General features: G+C 42.5%; 1 protein-coding gene across 8 annotated transcripts; it reads right to left on the reverse strand.

Annotated features, from left to right (window-relative positions):
- Positions 1 to 1,086: 1,086 nt before the first annotated feature.
- On the reverse strand, positions 1,087 to 25,447 carry dot1l (DOT1-like histone H3K79 methyltransferase). 8 transcript variants are annotated; one of them, XM_086088253.1, is made up of 30 exons: positions 25,117 to 25,447; positions 17,775 to 17,818; positions 17,597 to 17,671; positions 17,309 to 17,372; positions 16,853 to 17,081; positions 16,662 to 16,756; positions 15,966 to 16,028; positions 15,835 to 15,890; positions 15,675 to 15,754; positions 15,193 to 15,261; positions 14,989 to 15,095; positions 14,651 to 14,692; positions 14,463 to 14,558; positions 13,949 to 14,165; positions 13,732 to 13,845; positions 13,569 to 13,660; positions 13,244 to 13,345; positions 12,792 to 12,929; positions 12,224 to 12,349; positions 11,668 to 12,104; positions 11,497 to 11,596; positions 11,283 to 11,432; positions 11,166 to 11,208; positions 9,802 to 10,415; positions 9,528 to 9,733; positions 8,681 to 8,754; positions 7,698 to 8,360; positions 5,774 to 6,442; positions 2,892 to 5,613; positions 1,087 to 2,837 (listed from the first exon to the last, which is right to left on the reverse strand). In XM_086088253.1, the coding sequence occupies exons 1-28, from the start codon at positions 25,195 to 25,197 to the stop codon at positions 5,877 to 5,879; spliced, it is 4,743 nt and encodes a 1,580-aa protein (XP_085944379.1). In that variant the 5' UTR covers positions 25,198 to 25,447; the 3' UTR covers positions 1,087 to 2,837; positions 2,892 to 5,613; positions 5,774 to 5,876. The 8 variants fall into 8 exon arrangements, with proteins under 8 accessions (XP_085944379.1, XP_085944380.1, XP_085944382.1 ...); XM_086088254.1 differs by having other exon boundaries at positions 1,087 to 5,613; positions 13,949 to 14,162; XM_086088256.1 differs by having other exon boundaries at positions 1,087 to 5,613; positions 9,853 to 10,415.
- Positions 25,448 to 26,157: the final 710 nt, after the last annotated feature.

The following is a 26,157-nucleotide window of genomic DNA, read 5'->3' on the forward strand; positions in this document are numbered from 1 at the left end:
CAAACAAGTCCCATGAAGTTGTGGTAATGATCATGAGTGATTGCAGTGGCTTGTTTTTCTAAACTGGATCGACAAATACACAGAAAGTTAGTTCAAAATTTGTACCTGGACAAGAGTCGATTTGACCTTCATCTTCATATCAATGCTTCTGCTCAAACTGATGTTCCGACTAGAAAATAAAAAGCCTCATCTCAAATAAATACCTTGCAAAAACAAAACAAAAGTATCACCTCAAATAGACACCTTGAAATCACATGAATGCCTCATATGCAAATAAATTACACATCTACATCTGCACAAATAAATGCCTCACCTCAACTAAACATCCCATGAAGATATAAATAAATGCCTTACCTCAAATACATGTCAAACAACTGCGTCGCCCTCAAAATACAGTAAAGGCATTGAGGAAAAAAGCCCCAGCTCAAACAGATGTCTCGTGTACAAAATGCCTGACCTCAAATAATCACAGTGGAATAAAAAATCTAACTCACTTTAAATTGATGCCCAACCTTAAATAGAAACCTTGTTCAAAATAACTCACCCTGTGAACATATTTTATTTGTATTTCCTCAAATACATCCCCTCAAAAACAAGTGTCTAACTCAGACCCCTCATGGACAAAAGCTTCACCTTAAGCAGGCGGTTCAAGAGCAAACTTCCTCACTTCAAATAGTGACCTTGTGAACCAGCAAATGCCTCACCTCGTGAACAAATGTGTCCCTTTAGATGCCACATGACAAAATAAATGCTCAACCTCAAATAGTTATCTAATGAAGAAATGCCTCACCTCAGCTGGACTTGTAAACAAATGCCTCGCCCTTTGTTTTCCACCCTAAGAAAACAGGAGGTTTAAATACCATTAATAGAATGTTCAGCTTTAAAAAATATATCAATTTTAAAACTTTTTTTTTAATGCCATGTTAATTAATTTAATACAACTCATTCATCTAACTATCACGGTTGTCTACTATTTGAGGAAACATTAACAAGACCAGTTGGAATTTGAGATTTTACCTTTGACATCAGCTCAAGAATCCTGTAAAATAGAATTATTGTACGGGCAACAAAAAACGTGACAGCAAATTTCAAACATCTTATGAAACATTTTATTACTATTCATAAAATGCAGAGGGGAAAAAAAGCAACACTAATATTCCATTTGTCATGATTACATCTTAGGATAAAAGCACCATCACCACACTGTAGTAACACACGATTCCACGACAAGCCGGACTTTGCTGTAATTGCCCCTCCTCAAAGCTGCCCCCACCCACCCCCCTCCCTTAAACAGTCAACACACATAACGGTGCAGGAGCACCAAATGCAGGAAAAGTCACGGCCATGTCATAGTTTGAAAAGATTCACGGAGCTTCGCAAGGCTGAATGGATGTGCCAGTGAGAACGCAAGTGTGCCCAATTGGCACTTTTATTTTATTTTTAAAGGATGATTGTCCTTTAAGACAGAGAGGGACCGAGTTTATGCCACAGAACAAGTGTGGAGATGTGTTAAAAAAAGTTCCTGAGTTAAGACCTTAGGCAGGAGTGAGCGACTGGATGGAAGCTTCATCAAACCCATCAACAGGGGGTTCATCTCAAAGGCCCCAAAATGTAATGGATCTTTTGTCATCGCACATGCAGAGCAACAGGACAATTTAAGAGACACTACCCGTCCAAGAGTTGAACAGAATAGGATTAAAAAATAATAATAATAGGAGGGGGGGGGGGGGGTTGCTCGAGCAATACCGATTTCAAAAACAGAACTAAACGGATCAAAATTAATTTTCACACACAAGGGTTGTTTTTTTTTTATCCCATTTTTAAATTGTGTATATATATATATATATATATATACAAAAAAAGAGTTAATTTCAGCTACATATTGAAGTGAAAGGCGATTAATCATTTTAAGTGCAGGCGACATACGATACAGACGTTTTGTTTCAGATGAAATGCACCATTTAAGATGTAAATATATATTAATAAGAAAAACAGTCCTTCCTACTAAGAAAAACAAATTAACTTAAAATTTCACTTTTTTATTATTAAAATTATATATTTTTTAAATATATATTTTAATTTAGTGTCTATATTGTTAAGCTTGGCTTATTACATCAGGTTCAAAGTAGAGAACATACTGGGAAACTGTTGGATTCAATGTAAAATACATTAAAGTTAATATATATTTGAATCTATTTTTTTTATAAATTTTTTGCAAAACTAAAAAAATACAAAATTGAATGCCTAACGGGCAAAACGATATAGAAACGAGCACCACAGCATCAATAAACAGTAGCGGTTTTATGCTGCCAACGTCCAATAGATCACATTCAATCCATTTCCATCTGAAACCCAAACAAATCTAACACTGAACTGTAATTGTTTTTAATTACGGCTCCTGTGTACATTTATTGAATATTTTGACCAGACATTGCACCTTGAAAGCGACAATAATGTACTTTGTATTTAAAACACTGCATCCCTTTGATCACACGAAGCTGCAAAAGGTTCTCACTTGCACATCCTGAAAAGCTGCCTGACGTGGAAGGTTTACCGAGAGCGAAACCACGGCAGAAGTCGCGTTTTGAACCATTAGCTGCAAACGTCCTGGTTTTACGTGCAGGAGAGCACCGAGCTGTCTCGTCTGACTAGCAGTTCTACAAACAGGACAGGAATCTGTAAGACAAAATTAAACTGCAGAGATATGAAGGAAATGACGCCAATGATTTGAAAAACAAAGAAGTGTTGGCTCCAGAGAGACTACAGTGGGGTGGGGAACATTACGTCAGATTTGAGAAAGCTCAAAGCTCAACATATTGGGCAATTTCAAGATGAACCTAAAATGCACTAAACCAAATGAGCTCAACATATTGGGCAATTTCAAGATGAACCTAAAATGCACTAAACCAAATGTTTGAATGCGCATGTTCAACGCTTCAATATTTCAGTACTTTTTGCACAATTTGCTGCTCTATAAAAACGAGCTGAATGGCAAATTCAAAACAAGTGCTTGATCCATCAATGGACCAATACATATCCTGGTTCAATGGGGTAGATGCCACGGACTTTCGGCTTTCACACATCAGCGTCGTTTCCGGGCCACTGATGGCCGCGTTCCAACACGCGCAGGGAGTCCCAACCATCTGAAATGCTTCGGACAACTGAGACAGACACGCTACACTCGTCGACGGGAACGCGCAACCGAGAGCACAAAGGCGGAAACGAAAGAACTGGGACGCAGTCCACACGTCGCAAACAGGAAACGGAAACAAAGCTGTTGTGTGAAAACCAGGAAGTCCCGCCTCCTCCGTGGCATATTCCCCATTATACAGTCATTGGTATTTAAACAGTCTTCTTCATCTTGCTGTTCACATTCTGACATCTTGAACAGTACCTCGAAATTTCACGGATAGATGATGCTAACAACGTAGCAGCCGTGGCTAACCTCATCTTGAAATTTCAACCGAAAGTCCAATATCTCAAGCTTTTTGTGAGCAATGTGTTATGAACGTTTGTGGGGGATTTTTATATCAGCTTCACTGCAATTTTATAGTTTGAATTTCAATGCAGGTCGCACGTGGCCCACGGTTCCTCACCCTACCGCCAGCATTAGAGGAGTCTCACACACACACACACACGCACACACACACACACACACACAAAAAACAAGTGTTTTACATCAGTGCGGCTCTTGCAGTACCCACAAAATCATCAAAAGAGATTCATCCGTAAAGACACGTCGCTTTGTTTGCACCATTAATTTCATGTTTAAAACAGAAGCACCGTTTGTCTGTTTTATTCCTGCAGAGTTTAAGAAAATGAAAACAAAACAAAACAAAAAGACAGGAGAACATTCCTGTCGTGTTCGCTCCGCCACAGCACCTCGGCACGCTGTAGCTGCGTGTGCCGCCATGTTTGTTAAGGTCATGTGGTGGCTGAAGACTGAATGTGGGAGTCACAATGCAGCACCGATAGATTTTTTTCTCATATATATTTAGACATATATAATTACATATTAAATATAGCTTTGCGTTGGAGCATTTGTACAAAACAGTGTTTTGTTTTTTTTCACTGAATGTTTTTTTTTTAATCCAAAAGTGTTGTACACCCCAATACAATATTAAATAAAAGAAATTAAAGGCCAAAAAAGGGGAAAGTTTACAAAAAAGAAAAATAATAATAATCCCTGTGTACAGCACAATGTGTTGCCTTTGTATTTTGGATGTTTGTCCACTAGAAGAATAAATAAAATCAGGCACGGTCCAAATTTAGCACCATTGTTTTTTGACAGCGAGTCACAAACTATATTGCATTGTACAACACATACAACAGGATTTTTTTTTTTTAAGAAAAGAAAGAAAAGGGAAATAGGGGGACATAAATATATAAATCTAACACAACTGTACAGTCAAGAGAATGAATCATATTCACAGTACAAACACAAAAAACGACAACACAAAAACAAAGGTGTGAAGTAGTCCAGTAGTTCGTTGTGGCAAATGGTAAAACGATTTTCCCAGTGTGTGAGGATGCGTGTGTGTTTGTGTGTGTTTAACACATTTTAGAGTCGTAAAACCTCGGTGTACATCCGCGGCGCCCAGCAGCTCAAATAAATATACAACGTTCATCTTAAGAAGAGGTTAAAAAACATCCTGCTTTGAGAAGATCTCAAAGTAGTGCCACTTGGAAAAACGTAATAAAAATAATAATAATAAATAATACAGAAGCGCGTGCAGCGCTTCTATGTATTTTTTCCTGTCATTATTATTATTATTGATATTATCTACCTGGATTTAGCTTCACTTAACTCGACAGCAGTGCCAGAGAGAACGAACACAGAGCACCATTTTGTAGCAGAATATTGAGTCATGTTCACGCCCCGCCCGACTAGGCAAAAATGAACGGCTTTTGGAGTAAACGCTCTTTCAGACGTCTGATGAAACAGGACAGGAACCTCCGCTGATATGTTACAAGTCTGATGTTATTGAGAGAAAAGGAAACGCGGAATTGCTTTGATTCAGTTCGTTAGGAAATTAGAACTGCCGGATTAGTTCCAATGAAGTTTACGTTTGAATGAAACGACGGGTGGGTCCTAAAAAAACAATTATGCTACAAATGCAACTGTATGTTGTTATCCAGTGTGAACTTAAAACATGAATTTCCTCATCTTATTTCATAGTTCAGATGTAAGAAAAAAAACAATATAAAAGACACGCTTGTGACATCTGGGTAGAGATCAAAGAGCGGGTCAAACAGGATGGGACTCCTCCAAAAGAGGAAGTTGTGTGCTTGTTGTATTAATCCATTTCTTACTGCTCTCTAAAAAAGATGCATCAAACAACAATTGACATCTAAACACGACCGGTTCCTTTGAAATCTACTCATAGAGATCACATGTTTGTGTGTGTGTGTGTGTGTGTGTGTGTGTGTGTGTGTGTGTGTGTGTGTGTGTGTCTGTGTGTGTGTCCCAGTACAGAAGCCGGTCTTGGAGGCAGTCCGGTAGTACAGACGTATTAAAGCACCAATAAGTGAGGAGCAGAGTGCCTTGGGTCCACACCTGGACATTTGCATAGTTTTTTTTTTTTTTATGTTGAGGTAGTTTTCAGCAATTACCTGAAAGGCGAAACAAAACAAAAGACACACTTAGAATTTTTTTTCTCTGAACCCATAAGAAAAGGCCAGTAAATCCACCCAAACCCGGACTGTGCACTGCAAAAACCTGCAGTCGTACTCAAAATTTTTATTGTACAGTAATATTGTAGGAGAAACTTACCTTGTCCATTTAGAACAATGAACTCCCTTCTAAGTCTCTCTTGCTCTCTCTCTCTCTCTGATTGCCCGCAACACCACCTGCCCCATTCCCTCACCCCCAAAACCTATCTCGGTCGGGAGCCAGGGAGCGGGGTGGTGGTGGTGAAGGTGCCATGTGTACCCATAGTCCTCCGCATGCTCGCACCAGCACCTGAGATGCTGGCGGGAGGCGGCGGTGGCGGGGGCAAGCGGGGGGAGGAGTAGTGCACATTGTATGGACGTGACGTGGAGGACGGCAAAGAGGAAGAAGAGGCGGCAGAGAAAACGACAGAGGAAGAAGAAGAGGAGGAGACAGTGAGGGTGTGCACCCTCTGGTGAAGAAGCGAGGAGTGCGGGAGACGGGACGCGTGGGGTGGCGGCGGGGTGTTGGCGGGCGTGGGCGCTGACGTGGAGGAGGAAGGGCCGCTGTGCAGGGGCAGTGGAGGGGGCAGAGTGAGCGTGGGATGGGAGGGGCTGTGCAGCACCGACTGGGTGCGACCATGCTGGGCTTGAGACGACGGGGAGGGAGGGAGAGGCGAGGAAGCGGGTTGGGGGGACGAGAGACTGAGCAGAGAGCCGAGGCCTCCGGATGGGGGCAGCGACGCCCCGAACTGATGGGAGGATACTGAGGGAACCGCGTGGTGAAAGGTACCTGCAAACCATATAGCAGAAATGGAGGGAGCAGGGGGGGCAAGACAGCAGGGAAGCAGATACAAGGAGCAAAGAAAATGAATCGGGAGCAGGAGGGGGGGGGGGGGGGGGGAGAAAGAGAGAAGCGGGGGCTGAGCCAGGTAGCGCTAAGCGAGTCTCCAGACAAGCACACACAAAGCAAAACAGAGTCAGACCACTATTTCTTTTTAAACAAGGACTGGGTTAGCTTTAGAGATGACAGTTTATCGTATGAAAATTGGCCGTTGAAAGTCAGGTGCTTTTAGTAGCACTAGGGAGGTAACGATATCCAAACGTCACGATATGATAAGATAAATATCACGATATGAAGCTCACAATACGATAATTATCACAATATCATGGAGAGGCTGGGGATAAGAATAAAAAAAAAACTCACAATATTGAGAGAGAAAAAACACAATAGTGTGTTTTTGTACGTAACAGCAGTGACAAAAACAGGCTTGGCCATGTCATGTCACATGTCATCGTCATGTGCTCCTATCAACTCAGTGGCGCAAAGCATCATGGTCTATGTAGTTCACAATGTTGTGTTCGGCTTAAACGGGCTTTTTTTTTTTTACGGAGATGTTGCAAAGCATTTTATGGTATGACTGATTATGGGAATGATAACCGCCGCAGTGGCCCAAACATTCCTGCTTAAAATTAAACTGCACTAATAAACTAACCACCAGATGGTGCTAGAACGGCAGAAATGGAATACAACCTTGCCTTTTTATCATCATGAGATAACAATATAGCGGCAATTTTAAGATCGCAATATTGCTGCTTTCCGTCATCTCTAATTAGGATTAGAACTCATAAATTGTGAAGAAGAAGAAAAAATCCATAATATATCTCCTTTAAAACTATGATCGGTTGCTGATTGATTTTAGTGTACAAGTGAAATGACTCTGACACTACCAAAACATACACCCACAGAAAATGACAAAATATCCAACATCTTTCAGATTAAATTGATTATAATTTCCAATTGTTTACATGCAGCATTTTCCAAGGGTGTTTGCAACTGCAGCCAAGCAGCCAGTCAAAGCGCGGCAGCACAGACAGCCAGAGGCAGCAGCAACAGCTTGGACCTCCTCCACTTACCTCCCTGTTAGTGGAACTGTTCTGTTCCCTTTCACAGGAAGGCTAATACTATCCCTCACTCTGACTGTTTAATGATGTTGAGACTGGGAGTAAAAAAGAAAGAAGTAAAGAAATCAACGCTATTTACTCACCTCCTGCTGCTCCACCTGCAAGCCCCGCGCTAGAAAAGCTGCCCAGGCCAGAGTGTCCGTTGACCAGTCGTGTGCTGGCGCTCGCGCCGGAGCTTCCTGTCTGGGCCCCGAAGAGCGACTGTAAGACCGAGGTCCCTCCGAGTGGGAACTGAGAGCCCAGGTACTGACCCACTGAAGATCCTGTTGAAACTGTGACAGGGCTGCCGCCGACTTTGCCGCTCAGAATGCCTGCGCCGTTGCTGGCGGCAGCAGCGATGAAGATGTTCTGACTGGAATGGCCGCTGCTTGTTTTTAGCTCCCAATCCCGAGGGGCCTTCTGCTTCTGTAAACCTTGGCGGGGGTCGGAACTGCTGGCCGCCTGGCCTCCTGCGCTACCATTGCTTCGGTTGCCAGGCTCTTGGCTCAGGAAAGGGTTGGGATTTGTGTAGCTGGATAAATCTCCATCGCTTCCCTTCCTGTGATGTTGTTTGTAATCGGCATCGGAGTTTGACCCAGCCATACCAAATGGAGAGCCTCCTTGTCTCAGGTCAGAGTTGGGTTGCTTAGGGTCAGAAATGGGTGAAAAGGTTGACTTCCATTTGCTTGTAGAGGACAATGATGATGATGAGGAGGAGGAGGCCTCACTGCCTGTGCTGTTGCCGCTGCTGCTACCCGACTTCCTGCCTAGCAAACACACACAAGGAAGAGGAACGTAGAGATGCAAAAAATATTATTTGAATTGGGATATATAGAATATAGATTACTTTTACATAGTCAAGTCTTAGGAATGGCAAGTTTAATAGCTAAGTTAATCTTGTTAGCTGTCTATTTCTGAAAATGTGCCTTTGAGCAAGCCGTTCTGCAATTCTGCCCTACTGTTAAGAAACAGTTGAGCTAATTTTCTTGATATTTGGGGTATTTTCACAAAAGCTTCTAACAAGCACGCTATTAAAACACAAGACTTTTTTTATTCTTTTTTTATTATGGGGGGTATTGTTCATTACCTCTTTCACTATCACCAAGTCTACTGTGTCCATCTCTGCTCTCCAAGGATATCGTAGCAATTTTCCTTTCAACCCTACAAAGAAAACATGCACAGAAAAATCCACATTAAAAAAAACTTTCCTGACGGAACTATTAAAGTATGGTCAACAACACAAAATAAATAAAAAATATCAAGGTCTGCAAGTAGGGTTACGAAAATAGCGAAAAACCCAGTTTTGATACCGGGGATTATGGATGCCGGATTTGAAAAAATGGATACGAAAAGGTATGACGTTTATTTCCCAGGTGTTGAAAAGCACAGGTATTGAAATCTTTTGAAAAACTTTAACAAGAATTTGATCTGTCTAAGAATGATTTTTACAAATATTTGCAACTAAGACATTACCTCCAGAGACATAGTGAATGGGGGAAAATATGTAAGGAACCAACTAAAGTTGAGGAATAGTTCATATTATATTCAAAGGGACAATCAATAAAGGGGGTTATTTAATTTTTTTTTTATAAAGCTCTGCAAATTGATTTCAGTATTGATGTTATGGAGGTCAAGGAAAATTATTGCTATTAACAGTTTTAAACAAGTAAACACTTACCACTATCTCCGGGTGACTACAGATATGTACAGGACGCCGTGTGCGACTTTGCAGTCCGTTCCCAAAGCCAATTGGCTGGTGCGAAGAAATTTACAAATTTTTAAACGTTGGTGAATATGTGACTGTGCCGATTTTAAGTGCGCCGCACCGTGAATGAATTTTTCTAATTGTCGCTAAAACACAAATTAATAACGCAAATCAAATGAACAGATACAGTATTTTGTACAATGGACTTGGCTGATTTCAGCTGAATTACCGTGAGCTGGTGCTGTCAGCTGGGTATCCTGAGTCCTCATCATCAGTACTGGCGGCAGAGGAGTAACGGCCAGTGCCGTTAATCTCCAGGGGACGCTCCCTCTTCAGAACTGGGGGTTGGTCAGGGGTTGGCGCGCCGGGGCTGCGGCTCGACTGCTCCGGCGAAGAGATAGCGGCAATGTCCAGAGGCTGGTTAATGTTGTTTACCTGTTGATAACAATCATGAGCTCACACTTGAAGCTGCAGGGTCAACTGCTTGTTAGTGGGTGACTCGCCATGGAATTTATGTTGAGTGGGGATCCAGAGGAGTGGTTGTTAGCACTGACCCCGGGGAAGGACCTTCTCTTTGGTGAGCCGCTGGCAGTGATGGCCCCCGTGGAGCCGCGCTTCCGCCTCCCCCGCTTGCGTCCTTCTTGAGGAGCGAGGCCGTGCGCGGAGTGTGTCGATGGCGGCGTGTGCGTGGGGGGCGTGTGCGCGCGCTGTGTGCCGGGAGACTGGTGGTTGTGGTTTCCATGGTTACTGTGGTATCCCTGCTTGGTCGAACTGCCGGCGTGGTGGTGGAGGCGCGATCCTCCGGCCAAGCCGCCTCCACTGCCCGATGATGAGGAAGAGGAGGAGGAGAAAAAGATTCTCCTCCGCAGTTCATTGTCCTGGGGTTCCGTGTCAGACTCGGTATCCTGACGTTCCTGGCCGTCTTCTGGAAGAATCCTCTGCGGTCCGTCTGCATAATGAAGAACCCCTCCGGTGCTGAGCGAGGGGCTCTGGATTGGACCTCCTCTGCTCATGGGTCCCGCCAGAGGCGTGTTTGTGTGTGGAGGCGATGGAGAAGCACCATTTTGTTCCTCTGGGTGGGGACCTCCATTCATGAGCCCTGAGCTAGATAAATATCCTGCAGTGAACAACAACGATAATGAAACAATTACAGTGCACTTGCTTTACATAATTTTTTTTTTATCAAGAAACACATAAAAAAATATTCACAACCTTTTTCCACATTTTACATTGCAGCCTTTCTGTTTCCAAAGTGGAAAAAAATCATTTTTTTCCTCAGTTCGACCTGGCCAACGGGCTCAAGATTGAACCCACAAACACCAGGTTAAGGGACACTTGCCCAAAATATGCATATGATGTTTTGTTTTGACATTAAGAAACAAGTCCCGAATGAGTGAGTTACTAATTGTACTTTTGCTAAAAAAACACATTAGTCAACCCCCAAAAATCCAAATTGATTATGACAGTACATGTAGTGCACTTATATATATATAGCACTTTATATATATCATATATTATTTAAATTAGGGCTGCCACAAACAATTTTTAAATAACCGATTATTCCATCAATTACACAGGTAATTGATGGAATAATCTCAAGTGCTTTTAAACGCTCTAAAATGTGAATATGTAACAAATACAACCGACTGAAGTAATAATTATATTAAATATTTATCTGAAAATACATCTAGGGCCTTTTTGTGCTGTGACAAACGAGTTCACAGCGAGCCATTTCGCAATCTCGAAACGTCGTGTGTCGGGTACGTTTAAAACTGAACTAAACCCTTGTATATAATAACACAGTGGGATATAATTAATCAAGATTTATTTCCATAAATGTATTCAGAAGCCAACCGATTTTCCTTACCATTGATTTGACTGGCCTGAGACACAGGACTAGGAGTACTTCTCTGCAATGAAAACAACAGCATATTGTGATGCCAAATAAAAAAGTGACACCTTTCAATGTGTTGACAATACTGACCAATCTCTCAGCCCGACTGGGCAGCACCACGCTGGCCAGTGGAATGCTGACTGGAAGTTTGCTTGGGTGAACAGTGCTCAGCGGGATACTTATTGGAAGGCTTGTGATACTGCTGTCTGCCTGAACAGATGGACTCTTCTCCTTTCCACCCTGAAGGGAAAATGACTGCTTAGAAACAGAACATCCCACATGCACACAACTAAAAATCAATTACCCTCTCAGAGCTTTTTGGAGTATTCTGGGCATCGAATGCATGAGGGGATGGACTACCCTGCTTGGCTCCAAGAGGAAAGTTAAGGCCACCCATTTCCCCTCTGAAATAGAACAAATTGATACTGTTAAAACAAATCATCAAGCTTCAGGAGCTTTTAGCAGGTATACACACCTGTGTGTGGGCAAGCCAAAGCCAGGGCCTCTAAAATGGCCAGCGGCTGCGGGTTCCTGGTTGAGGTGCCTGCGCAAGGCAATTTTGGCAGGGGAGAAGCGCGTGTAGTCGGGAAGAGCGTGGGAGACGTGCTGCCTCTGTCGAGCCTCGGGCATGGCAACGTCATGGTCAGGAGAGATCGGCAGGTAGCGAGAAAGAAGCTCCGTCTTGCTGTTCCCGCGCTCGAAAGAGGGCGAGCCGATACCGTTGATAGGGCGTTCTGGGCTGATGCCGTTGAGAGCTGGGACTGAGGACAGGCCGAACTTGGAGGGGTCCAGGTCAGCGGATGAACGGGAGTCCAGGTTCTTTCGGTAAGGGGAGCCCTCATGAGGGCTGTAAGATTTGAGCTGAAGAAGCTCCTGTTGCCTTTGACTTTTCTCCAACTCCACAATGCTGATCTATAATCACCAGAAGGAGCCACTACATCATGTCAGAGAGAACATTATCCACTGAACAGGCAGTGATTTAAAAAAAAGGTAAATTTTTCTCAAAATGAGGAGACCATTGATGTCCTAACCTGCAACTCCAAGCAGTGTCTCTGCTTCTCAGAGATCTGTCTGCGCAGGGCCAGCTTCTCTTTCAGCAGACTCTCCAGACACAAAGAGCCCCAATCCAACTTCAGCTCCTCACATCGAGATTTTAGCTGCATCCCAAACTCAGTTTAAATTCAACTCCATGCCCAAAACAATACACTACTTTAAGGATGGCTTTCAACTACATGCCAAAGTGACCAATTTTGATCAAATGTCTATATACGATTTCTTTAGGCTGTCTATTTCCAGATACATCTCAAGTGACACATATGGCTCTGTTTAAACTGATGGAAAAAAGGAAACCCGCATGCGCAGAGGCCCAAATATGACATTAAGCTCATATTGATCAATATCTAATACAACATTTGATTCCAATTACATGAGTTTTCTTAACTTTATACTGCTTGACTCAAATCCCAATCGTGTCACTTAAGAGTAAAATAAAAAATATATAAAAAATTTGACCCATGCAGTATAAATCCAGCCTTTAATTGCCAACTTGTACCCAAATTAAGAATTGAAAGCAACTTGGCAGCAGCATTGGTGTCTCACCAGCAGCACGCTGTGATCTCGCAGTGAAGCCATGTCTCTCTCAAGCTGTTTGGTCTGCTCTTTCAGCTGATGGTTGTGGGCAGATATCTCCTTCTGGGCCTGCAGCACGTCCTCCACAGTGAGAGCTTTCACTCCCAGCTAAACCACACACACAGAAAAACACTATCACTTTTCAACATGGCAGACAAGAGCGTTCTTGCATGCAACATGAGGGTTTGTGATATGTATTTGGGAAGAAAAAAAGTCCGGTTTTATGATGACAGTTTGGCGTCTGGGCCAAATATTTCCAAATATAATCGGTCTCAAAGGCAAAATTTGTTAGGAAAAATTAGACGCGACTTGGAAGGCACTGAATGAAAACACAACATAGCGAATCACAAAGCACAGTATTCCACTAACACATTTTTGCTTTTGCTTTTTTTGCTGCCATTTTAAATTTGGGCGGCACTCACCTCATCCAGTTTGGTCTGAAAGAGACCTTTGATCTTGTCCTTGTGAGACTGACAGATGGAATGAAGCTGCTCTGCCTGCATGGACAAATCCCTGTGTTTTTGCTGAAGACAAAAGCCAGAGCACAGATAATAAGACTTTAGACTTAAAATGGACAGTTAACTGAAGAACTACCAGAGATCAAAACGCGAGTTGAAGATCCCATGCATCAAAATCCAATTTATTTGGTCTGGTATAAATTTGCCCAATGTGCGATTTGTTCACCTCTGTATCCGGTCAGACTTAAGACCTTTATACAAGATGAAAAAAAGTACAGACATATATTACCTTCTCCTGCTCTAAAAGCTGCTGAAGATTGGATTGATACTGAGGAGTTTTCATGTAGGCCATAAACTGGAGGTATTGAACTTTGATGTTATCTGGTGACAGAGCGGTGACACAATCAGTTTCCGGAAATACTGGAGTGGATTCACAGCTATCCTTGGCTTACCTAGCAGTTGTTGCAGACCGGGAGGGGTTGGGCTCAGCAGCAGTTGATTGGCTGGATAGTGCTGAACCTTAGGAGGTAGCTGGAAAAAGGGACTCCGCGGTTGCAGGTATGCATCTGCGCACACAACAAGAACGGGTTAGATGAGTTTTAAAGCCACACGCACAGATGACGATATCATTCCCAGCAATTTGTGTGCAGCATCGTGTGTTCCTCTGACCCTGAGGGGGCGCTGCGGAAAGGGTCTTGGCATGCAGCAAATCCAACGCGCTCTGGTTCTTTTTCTTGCCGACAGCCGGCGCCGCCTTCTTGGGCCGACCCCTCTTCTTGTTGTTCAGCTTGCGACCCTTGGCCAACAGTTTTGTTTGACGCGGCTTGGCGGCGGGCTTGACCACAGTCACCAACGGGGGGCGCTCCTCCTCCCCACAGGAATCCTGCTGCAATACCAAAATAGTGGTCAAACATATCGCTTGCAGTGTTGGTTATCTTGTATCTGTGATCCCAACAACGTACCAGGCTGAGCAGAGAGAATGAAAAAAATATATGTTATTGATCAATCTGAAGGAAATTTTGTTTTGAAACAATTTTATTTAGTGTAATTGTGAGTTATAGTTTGAATAATTTGCTCCCATTTTTTTCTATTCTGTTGTGTCAAAAATATTGCTTTATACGACGAAACCAGTCCATGGCACAAAAACTTTGAGTACTGCTACAATAATGATAGCACATTCTACCTTGTTTAGTTCCTTAGTTTTGGTGGGCGTGGTGCTATTGCTTTTGCTGTCCTTAGTATCTTTCTGCTGACGTCGCCGAGCTGCCTCTTGCTCTTCCTGCATTGAGATGTTATAAGACTTTGACACAGAAACTTCAATAATTACTGGAGTACATTTAAATCACACACAGGACGAATATCGGGACTTACCCTGAGTTTAGGATTTTTGAGACTAGCAAAGTAGTTTTCAAGCTGAAAATGGGACAAAAAAATATATAAATAAAAATTCACCCTAAAACACTTTGAACAGATCTATTTTTGCTGTTTGAGAAGGAGCACTGAGTGAATATTTAGCTGCCAAATAATTGTCCCCGAATGTCAGCCCAAAAGGAATAATCCACAATTTCATACATGCACATATTCATAAATTGACCATAAATTGAAATGAGGAGTTTGCTACACACTGGCTTTAGTGTTACAATTTGAACAAGGACATGATGTTGACTGAATAAACATTCCCGTTCAAAGGGTAAAACAGTTCTCCTTACTATGGTGCGGTCTATGGTGTGCAGGTAGTAGGAGACTGGCTTCCCAGTCCAGGACACGGAGCCCCTCAGAGGCGAGAGCTCTACCACGCGCATTATTGTGCCTATGTCTGCAGATGACAGAGATGACCATCAAGGCGATCGTACAAATCACTGGTCAGTAGAGAGATGAAAAGGTACCGTCAAAAATGAAAGTGTGGCACTTACCACTCAAGTTTCGGCTGTTTATTCGAAAGTTCAAAGGTGCAAATGGTTTGGAGGATACAATTTTTCCACCTGGAAAATAACATTTTAGAATTTTAATGTTGTGCAGTGCAAGATGGACAGTGATCGTCATAATGACGGCACAAAGCAAGACACTCCAAAAGTAAATCTTATGCTCTAATATGATGAAAATGAGTCAAATGAAAATATTTACGTGTCTTTTCAGTACTCAACTGCAGTCTGGCGGAGCCAATATTACAATTTATGACATGTGAAAGTAGAGTTTAAAATAAAATATGAAATAACCTAAACAAATCTAAAATTAAGTTGTTGTTTTTTTAAATCCTGACTGGAAAAGGGAGGCAATTATTGTGAATGAAGCATTGGAGGGAAAGCCAGCATTTAAGAAAATATGCTAAAAAAGACATGTGTTTTTTTGATGTAATCTATTTGTAGTGAGTGCAAAGCAAAGTTTTGTTACTAACCTTCCTTCATGTTAGCAAAACGTTCCTTCAGCTGGTGATCTACCTCTGGACCAAAGGCAAAATTATTCACAAATATAATACTGCAAAACAGAAGAAAGAAGGACCAGTCAGAAATCTTTAAGAATGCCGTACGGTGTTTCCAATTTTTGTTCATGTCAACCTTGTGGTGGCGATTCTTTCTTTCCATTCTTCAGACAGAAAATCTCCTCTCTCCAGCTGGAAATGCAAGACAAGGAAGAATTAATGAGTGTTTTCACCTCTAAGAGTGACCTCTCAGAAAACACTACTTACAGTGTACTCCCCGTGTTTCTTCCCATACCACTTCATCCACTTTTTAAACTCTTTGTCCATGCTCTGTAAGAAATAAGATCAACATCACTACACAAATAAAGTAGAAAGGCATTTTTGTTGAGAATACAAAGAAAGCAAACAACTGAGCCACTGCATTTAACAAACCGGTTGCAGTCTGTTTCATGTTTCTGAAATAAAATATTAAGGCTTAAGGTTCCATTAATATAACATTCTTTCATGCTTAATGTAAATCCTAACCCGAACTAAGACGTTTTGTTGAATATTCCCATAAAAAATAGATGTTTAAAAATAGATTTGGCCGTATATTAAATCGATTCAAGAATTGCGTGCTGTAATATCACGATATATTGCCGAATCGATTTTTTCTAACACCCCTAGAAATTATAAACATAAATATAGTCAAGTATTATTATGTTATGGCTTGGTGGCGGCTGTCTGTGTGTGGCATTCTTGACGGGCTGTTCACCTGCAATTAAAAATGTTGAATCAAAGCAAAACTAGTGGCTGACGGTCATGAAAATTGGGGCCAGAGTCCGGCACACTGCAACATAACTCATAAGCATTCAGTCATGGCTGAAGGGTGCGCCCTGGACTGGTAACCAGCCAATCGCAGATTATCTATAACTCTCAATCAAAATAAAGTGTCAAATGTTTTGAGCTGTGTGCGTGTGTTACCTCTGCATAGGTTGCTGGAATGTCGGCTTTCTCTACACCGTAGTAGTGTTTACAGTTGGTCGCTGCTGCAACCTGCAGCACTACCTGACCCACGCCTACACAGCACAAATATTAGACTTAGTATTGACAAAACAATACCACCTTTGGACTGCCGCACTGGCATTTCATGCCGCCCCGCGCAGTTGGCTTACCGCTGCCGAGGTCCACGAAGGTATCATCCTCCATAATTTCCATCTCGTCGATGATCTGCGCCACCAGGTCGAAAGAGGTCTCGCCGTAAACCTCGGGCGAGAAGGGCTCGTAGTTGTTGAGCTTCTCCGGGTCGGTCACCGAGTGGTTGTAAACCTGTTGGAGGATGTGTCGCAGCAGCCCGTTGGAAGGCCGCTTGTTCAACTTCATGGGCTGTGTGGTCCCTTTCCACTAGAGAGAGAAGATTTATGTTCAGCATAGTACACAGAAGTCATTTCGTCAACACCTCCTAAAGCCCAAAAATAATCATCTATACCTCTGATCACAATGGAATGTTCCCCCCCTTTTTTTCTTTTTTTTTTTTAAAGCGGAGGAATTGCTGGGTTGGGTTCGTTCACGGTTACATCGTTAGGTTACAGAACATTTCAAATTCATTTCACATATAATTTGGTGCTTACCAGCTGGTGAATGCTGTCAATGGCCCGGTTGTATTTGTCACACAGTCTCTGCATGCTCTCATAACTGTTTCAAATAAAACAAATGATATACCAAAAACAACAGAAGGTTAGAAACGTCATACTGGCATTTCTACGACAGAAATGTACTTGCTGATTATTAAGCCAAAAGGTAAGCAGATCTGCACGGAGCTTACAACGCATATTGCATGATATACCTCCCTTTAGTGATGTCCACTAATCAAGTCTACATTCTTTGAAGTGACGCGCGTGTGCCATTCTGACGCTCACCTCTTGGTGTCGTAGTCGATGAGCACGTAGTTTTCCATTGCCAGCTTGAGGTCTGGAATCTCCTCGCACACCCACCTTGGAAACACACACACGATTTAGTCACAAAGTGATGCACCTGACACAGCAATCAAAAAAAACAAAACGGCGCGTTGAGTCAGGGTGCAGAGGCGACGCTTACCGAATGGTCTCGATGATTTCATGAGCAGCATCGTGGTGTTTATCCTGGAAAGAGAAAGAAGTGACATTTACGAGAATGTCACTGTGAATTGGAACATAGTAGGGGAAGAAAAACACAACAAATGGTGAATAACCACTTAAGAAATGAGCTGTAAGTGAACAGGATTACACATGCGAACACTCATACGTCTCATGTAATTACTCATAAGCAGAGTGAGGCACTTAACAGGAAATGACTTCATGATTAAAAACGCCATGCTTAATTTTCTCAGTCATTACACACTGAAGCATGCTGCGACGTTTTGAGTCCAACACAGCTGGTCATATTACGGGCTCTAGAAGGCACACAGGCATCCAAGTTTCTCAATTGTACGCCAAAAAAAAAAAAACAACACAAGAGGTTGACCAGCCAGTCGAGGGGTGGGAGAAGAAGGTAGTAGTGACTCTCACGTCTGTAGAGCAACAAATGTTTAATATTTGCTTGAAGTGCAATTTTGTAAACATTTGTCTCTGTATATTTTATCTGTTAATATTGCGTTAGTGGAATATGAGTTAAGCAGCAAAATTCAGCATTTTATCAATATCAGAAGGCGGCCATTTTGCCACTTGCTGTCGACTGAAAATGACATGCTAAGGTCTCAGGTAACAACCAATCACAGCTCACCTGTTTTCTGAAGCCGAGCTGTGATTGGTTGTTATATGAGACCTGAGCAACTGTGATGTCATTTTCACTCGACAGCAAGTGGCAAAATGGCTGCTCTCTGAGATGGATAAAAAAGGGCTGGATTGTGCTGCATAACTCATATTCCACAAATATAATATAATCAGAATGTCATGTTTAGACTAGTGAGGTCACATATAACATATTATTGTCAAGAACTGTTTAAGCTTGACTTCCCCTTTAAAACTGGACAAAAAAGCAGCCGTCGATATTTCCACCAATCATATGTAGCGCTACACCCGGCCCCCCACATCAAAGCTTGGAATTCGCTCTACATCAATTGGGTGGATTAGAACAACCCGGAAACATTAACGCAATGCACGCCGTCGCTACATTTGAACGTGATAAATGCTGCCGGTTAACAATATGAAAAAAGGGTTTAAACATGTCAAAGAAGAATGGACTGTGGAACTTTATTTTTTACCAAAGTAGTTTTTTTACACTAGTAATTGTACTTTTACTTAAGCAGAGAATGCCAGTAATTTTCCCATCTGTTTACCAGCCAATATTGCCTAAAAAGACAGGCAGCAATTCTGTTTAAAAAAAAGAAAAGAAAAGAAAAAAAAGAGTAATCCTATCAAACTGGTGTTGAATGTGATGCATTGGAAAATGTGGATGCACCTTACTTTTTGTGCTGGTGTACCAAAGAATAAAAGTTGGGTGCACCAATGTAATTTATCTCGAACCCTGTCTTAATGGATGAAATTACTTGTTATAGCCTATCCCAGCTAAATTTGGTAGGAACAAAACATTTCCCCCTTCTGTGTGTCTCATCTTTCCTTCAAGTTGTTTAAAATAGCCCCGGTGTCTTGTCCTCAGACACCCTTAATAAAACGGTATCATCTGCAGGGCTAGATGGTAATCTTGACTGCAGTGCGCGGGAGCAACTGCAAGCTCCAGTTGCAGCGAGAGCGCAGGCAGCGTGAGCCCGAGCTGACCCACTGACCCACTTTCCGCAGTCACACTGCGGTGCTCGTCCAAGGGAGTGCCTCTGGCGGAGGCAACGCAGGGAAGGAGAAAATGAGCGGTGAGGAAAGGAAAGCGAAAGTAAGGAGAGGCGGTGGAGAAATGAAGGACGGCCAAGGCGGTGGGCGAAAAGGGAAAAACCTGCTATTTGTCAGCTGTTCTTGCGGCCTGGGCTTACAGCTTACAGGCTGCGGCTTCCCGCGCAAAAACTGCCCGCCAACACTCCACACTAGCTGCGCGCGCACATTCAAATACGTGCAGGAAAGGCTACTCCTCTGCCAGTGCAGTCAATGATCAACTCGCTACCTTGCAACTACGCCACACCAATAAGCTGACACACTATTGCGACGGGACATAAATACATCGAAAATGTTCAGTATGCGTGCGGGATACCGCACGAGGGAAGTCACATGATCGCACGGAACAGCACACAGCAGAGAGCCGAGGCTAAAAATAAACGAGTGAAAGAAAGACACCCTCCCGTCATACACATCAATGGTGTGCGAGGATGACGGCGGCATTAAGGACTACAGACGAACTGACGACTTCAGGGCGCCATAAAGTCTTATCGCATTTGCTGCTATCTCCAGATTGACCGATGGCGTGTCCTGAAAATACCTTTAGTTCAGTGTGTTTAACTGAACTGAGATGAACTGTCCTAAAAAGGGACAACAAGGCCAATGCTCCTTTTTTGGAGAACTGTTAGGCTATCAGCTGAATTGCAGACATGCCATAACTAAAAACTAGGGTTGTTCCGGTCTGACTGGAAATCGGGGCCAATGACATAACTTTCAGCTGTATTTCATTTTGATTGTGAGTTAATGTGATAGTTTTCTAGTACCGATACAGTACAATGCAAATCAAGCCTTTTATGGTGCCCATTTGACTCTAGAGCAATACACCTCAATCCCATTACTTCCTATAATTTATTCAAAATAAACAAATCTGAGGTCGATCAACAAATGATGGTAGCTTTTAGAAGTTCTACTCCATTTTTCTTTTAAGATGATACATAATACCATCATGCCATAGCATTGGGGGCGACGCGGCTCACTGGTAGAGTGGTCATCTCCCAACCCAGAGGTTGTGGGTTCAATCCCATGCCATTGTGACCACGTCAAAGTATCCTTGAGCAAGATACCGAACCCCCGGTTGCTCCTGATACTGCATGATCAGTAGGTGAATGAGTAATCGAATATAAAGTGCTTTGAGGGCCTTTTAAAAAGGTAGAAAAGCGCTATATAAATGAAGTACCATTTACCATTAGAAGCATGGCAACTCGGTGGTTAGCCCATCTGTGTCACAGTGAATGCATTTTGCAACTTCCCCGGGTCTTCCACTGGTACTCCGGTTTCCTCCCACATCCCCAAAACATGCACGTTAGGTTCACGGAAGACTCAATGTCTATAGATTTGTCTACGGTACAGAAAATGGATGGCTCGATTTTAGGTTCCAGAAAGCAACCCACTTCCACGTCTTAATATTTTCCTTGTTTCAATAAGTAACAGTGACAAACAATGAATTATGTCAACGTGATGTCGTGGTGTGTGGGCATCCAAAGAGGTTGATAAGTGCGTGCCTTGTGCTACAGCACAATAGTCTCGTTGTGTGTGTGTGTGTGTGTGTGTGTGTGTGTGTGTGTGTGTGTGTGTGTGTGTGTGTGTGTGTGTGTGTGTGTGTGTGTGTGTGTGTGTGTGTGTGTGTGTGTGTGTGTGTGTGTGTGTGTGTGGAAAACGCTTTCAACACTGCGCCCATGCAACGTGGGTGAGAGTGATGCAATCATCTGTCGTGGAGTGGAGTCGATTGCTATAAGCTGACATTTTAAACAGAGTTTAGGAATGCAACTGCTACTTCCATCCTGCCCTCTGTCGTGGGGACCATATGGACACGAGGAGGAGAGAGGAAGTCGCGCCCCTTTGAAAACAGTTGGGGGTGTGCCTCAATGACAGGACACAGGCGCAACTGTGTCTCAAATTCCTGCCATGCTTGTTCATGTGCGTGTATCCACGCGGGCCGCAACAAAAGGAAGTTGGCGAGACGGTCCATGCAGTTGGGAGAGTGTTTGTTATCAGTAGCGTAAAAAGGGAGGGTCAACGTTTACACACAAGCGCAGCCTGGAGCGGCTGATTGCGACGACTTCATTTCCGTACCTAACAGCGTAGGCGGAGAAGAAACTTTCAGAAAAGAACCCCCGCTTGAGTATTCTGAGAATTTCCACTGTCTTTTTAAAGTCACTGTCTCGCCGCAATCACTACAGAATAGAAACACTGTTCAGTTCATGAGTCTCACTAAGACCCGTAAGACAACCACTTCCTTTTCCGTCTCTTCTGCGGTCCTTGACAGCGAGTGCAACAACTACCGTCAACTATTGTTAAGACGCTTGATGATCAGTGAAAGCATGAAGGGGCCAAGCTATCACTTTATGTCAACAGTCTTACACTGTAGGACTGCAACGATTAATCGAATAACTCAATTTGATCATGTGACCAAAACAATTACCTCACATGCACATAATGTGTTTAATAACGCAAAAATCAATACTTATCCGATTCCTCGATGGTACAATAAATGCTTGACTCTAAAAATATTCAATAGCTGGAGCCTTGGAGTCATCGAGGCATTGTGAATGGGAAAAAATATGGGATTGGATACAGGGTTTTTCCTGTGTACAAAATTCAGAGGCGGCCCCCTCCAGCCTGAGCCACTGATATTGCTCAACACAGCACTCCAGCTGTGTTGATTGAGGTCGGCAGCAACGCATTCTAACTGCAGTTGCAGTGTTGTGCCATTATGGAGGCGCTATATCAACAGCAGTTTACCGGAAAGACCTGAAGCAACAACCGGAAACAAGCTTTTTTTTTCTTTCTTTTTTACTTTAATGTACGGAAGAAGAAACACATCATAGAGCAACTATTGCACACGCCCATTTCCTGGTTGTGAGGCAGAGGTGGCGCGCTCCAGCCATCGGCAAAGTCATAAAAACACAATATATACAATAAACATAATAGTGTTTTACAACAACGCTGCGGCTAAACTATATTTACAATTTAATATGTACAAGTGGATGCATTTTTAATGATTGTAGTAAAAAAATGGCAATTTTGTATTCATATAATTTCGCATTTCTAGTCCCCTGATCGTAAAATGGCTGCAGGAGGGCGGCCGATAATGGTATGGGTCACTGCCGCGAGTACCGATAACTTAAAATAAGACTGGTATTGGCACCGATACCTGGTTTCGGTAGTCACCCATTATAATCAGGATGATACCAGCTCTGCCACATTTTGAGCCAGGAAAAACCCTGGGATATCTTCTAATCGGAAGACATCTGATAAGTAACTGTGGGTGCAGATTAGATATATACCATCAACGTCAGCTCGACGTCAGCAAATTATATCAGTTGGTGACGAATAAACACACTTATCTGCACAAAAAACTAAATCATAGATCATTGATTGTGATCTAAACGTGTCACTACTCACTAGGGGCTTATTCATGATCAAATAAGTTGAAAAATTCCAGATGTCTTGGGTAATGCTGAGGTTGTTAAGGTTTCAGCGAGTCCGGATTCCTCCCACATTCCAAAAACTTGCATCTTCGGTTCATTCAAGACAAAATTCTCCATTAGGTGTGAATGTCTGGGTGTCTATTTATGCCATATGATTGGCTGCCGACCAGTCTTGGGTGTAGACCGTCTTTCGCCTAAAGGCAGCTGGGATAGGCTCCAGTTCCCCATGACACTGAACAGGATAAGTGGTACAGAAAATATAGGCATGTACAGTAAATATATAATTGGAACTTCTCTTTAAATATGTACATGGAAATAGACCGTAAAAAAAAAAGGGAAATATATATAGGCATTAAATTGGGCTTGAACACTTGAACCAGTGGAAAACCACCCTTAAGGACAAAAACAGCCAAGCCACTGTGGCCATGTGCTATAAGGCATGTGCTAAGTCGAAACAGATGTTCAGTCTCAGAGAACAAAAACAAACATATAGGCTTGCGAGCAGCATACGTGCATGTACTTGAATGTAACCAAAGACACAAACATTTGGGGACACACAAACAAGCCATCAAGACACCCCTTTAACGTATTCCAAAGAGTCGAACATTTTAGCCATTGTGTTGACATTTATTGTACAGTATACCAACATAAGAATGGGCCGGTCAATTTTTTGCACCCGAGTCACTTGATTTTGATGTATCTTGCCGATAAGAGTCCCGATCAGACACCTCAGCAAAGCATTAAAAGAAAACAAGAGCACACATTCAAACCGTCTCGATTACCTTCATATATTTACTTGACTAAAAGTCTCATGTATATATATATATTTTTTTAAGTACAGCTCCAAGTCTAGTGTAGCAATGGTTCTTCAAACCAAGTAAACAAAATCTTTATAAAAATATATATATATAAATGCAAACAAATTACATTTAAATTAAATTGCATTGCATTGAAATATCCTAAGTGCAAAATATTGCGTTCTGTGACGATGTAAACACCAATCCTACTACCAAAGGAAAGAGTCAACTTTTTTTTTTCTCCATCAAAACAAACCGTTCATCAGCAGTCAAACGTGGATTGGTTTCTCCAAAACCACCGGTTTCTGACCAAGAAGCGGAGAACATGTCACACAGAAAAAACCTGACACCGTAAATTATAAAAACACAAAAACAAGAATTCGAAAACGTTCTTGATGGCGAAATAAATATTTATAAATGGGCTTTGAGCGATGCGGACTCATCTGTGACTTTATTACGTGCCGTTCATCGTTTACTCCATCAATCGTGTAATCTTTTCTTACATTTTCTAGTATTTGCCACAACAGTGTTTATACTATACATATACATACCCTGCTTATAGCGCGACATGTTGGCATTTTCTCCTCCATAATCAAAGTGACAAGCAGAAATAGAAATTCACAGCCTACTCTTCACCTTATTCCGTTTATTTTGACATGTCAACTTGTATTTTTACTGAAACTTGTCAGGCAATTGGAGAAAGGGTTTCTCAAGTAGCAGATGAAAGGAAACGGTCGAGGACATATGTTAGGAAATAATAAAGAAATACTTCTTATTGACCAGATTTTCTGTAGGTGATATCACACAATATTCTCCAAAAAGTCTTCTTTTTGGTGGTGGTGGGGGGGGGGGGGCGACAACACAAAATACTTAATTCCTCCAAAACCCATCAAGTTGATTTGCAAAACGTATTTGTCATTTTTGCTGCATACATTTGCCGCCTTGCCTCAGAACTACAACTGCTGCAGACGACAGAATTACAGCATATGTCAACATAATGCCAGAGCTTTTAATTGGCTGCGGTAGGAAGGAGTAATTGGTTAAGTATGTTTTCTTAGTGCTCTATACGCAACGTACACTTGAAAAACACATCATGCGTTGCAAATTATTAATAAGTTACGACTCTCAGTCTCCAGTGTCGGAACCACTGCTTTAATCAACGTGACAACATTGCGAGGTAAGGTGACACAAGGTGATTGCGTGCCCAAGTCCTGAGTTGACACACACCAGGGGCTGTCCTAACCACACTAGCGCGCCCGAGCTCGGAAGTGGCTAGGCTAGGTAACAATGCCAAAACACACACAACAATGCATAATATATACCCGACAGCATGTTGACAAATAACACTTACGTAAACCGGTAAGGGCCAAGGGTAGCCCGCGGCTTCTGCTCCAACCGGCGATTTGAGTCTGAGCTCCAGCTTTTCTCCCATTCTCCACTTGACGGCGGCTTGGGTTTGCGGCTAGCGAGCTAGGCTAGCTAGTAGACTGCTCTCCGCGAGCTACAGCGTGTGCATGTTGAGGCGGGTTCAAACGTGTTTTCCAGGAAAATAAAACAAAAACAGCGCCCCCAAACAGGCGTCGAATAAGCACAAGGTGACGTCTGACTAGGTTCCGAATTGTCAATAAAATTGCCCCCTTTATGACCACTGGCAATAACACCTCGTCTGTGTGGCCGCCATCTTGCCCGGCATTGAAAAACTATGGCAGGAGGCCACACACACAGGGGAGAGTGACGTCACGAACGGGAGGGGCTTTGAGGTCGGGGAACAGTGACGGCGGGTGGCGGTGTGCCACTTTTACAAATGTTTTCCTTTTTTCTTTTTTCTTTTTGCCTGGCAACTATTCACACATTCAAGTTCTTAGCGATTTTAAGTATAAACGTAAATAAAGAAAATATGTAAAAAAATAATAATGACTGAACGTCACTCAGCGACGAGATTGACGCGATCACGTGAAAGAATTGACACGTCACAAAGCTCAACTGGATGCTTATAGCGTAATTCATAATAATAAATGCAATAAAAATAATAAACATATTAAAATCTGTGTTTGGGTACAAGTATTTATCTCACAGCATTGAAATTCACTCATTTATGTAATAGGAGTAATAATAAAAGCTTTCAAGGTGTCAAAGGACTCTTACGTTTGTACACAATTTGGCTATCCTTAGCCAAAAATAAATAAATAAAGTACCCGCATGTACTTCTAAAAGTGTTCCAAAACATGTCCTCCTTGCATTAACATCTCTCTGCAGGACACCTCACTGATTTTTCACTGGATTTAGGCCGAGACACTGGCTTGAATCAAACCCCAAACTTCTGGAGAAGCCATTATTTTTGCCGTTTTAATGAAAGGCAATCACTTGGACAATATGTAAAATTACGGCAGAT

This window comes from Leptonotus elevatus, chromosome 11 (genome assembly GCF_054856555.1).
Source record: "Leptonotus elevatus isolate MCC_2025b chromosome 11, RoL_Lele_1.0, whole genome shotgun sequence".
NCBI lineage: Eukaryota > Metazoa > Chordata > Actinopteri > Syngnathiformes > Syngnathidae > Leptonotus > Leptonotus elevatus.

What these genes read in the sequence shown, in the direction of transcription:
- dot1l (XM_086088253.1), bottom strand. Translation starts at nt 25,197, where the DNA reads ATGGGAGAAAAGCTGGAGCTCAGACTCAAATCGCCGGTTGGAGCAGAA. An exon ending in TCAAAAATCCTAAACTCAGG is followed by an intron (nt 14,559 to 14,650) that starts GTAAGTCCCGAT and finishes ATCTCAATGCAG; the next exon opens with GAAGAGCAAGAGGCAGCTCG. An exon ending in TTCAGACCAAACTGGATGAG is followed by an intron (nt 12,930 to 13,243) that starts GTGAGTGCCGCC and finishes TGTGTGGTTTAG; the next exon opens with CTGGGAGTGAAAGCTCTCAC.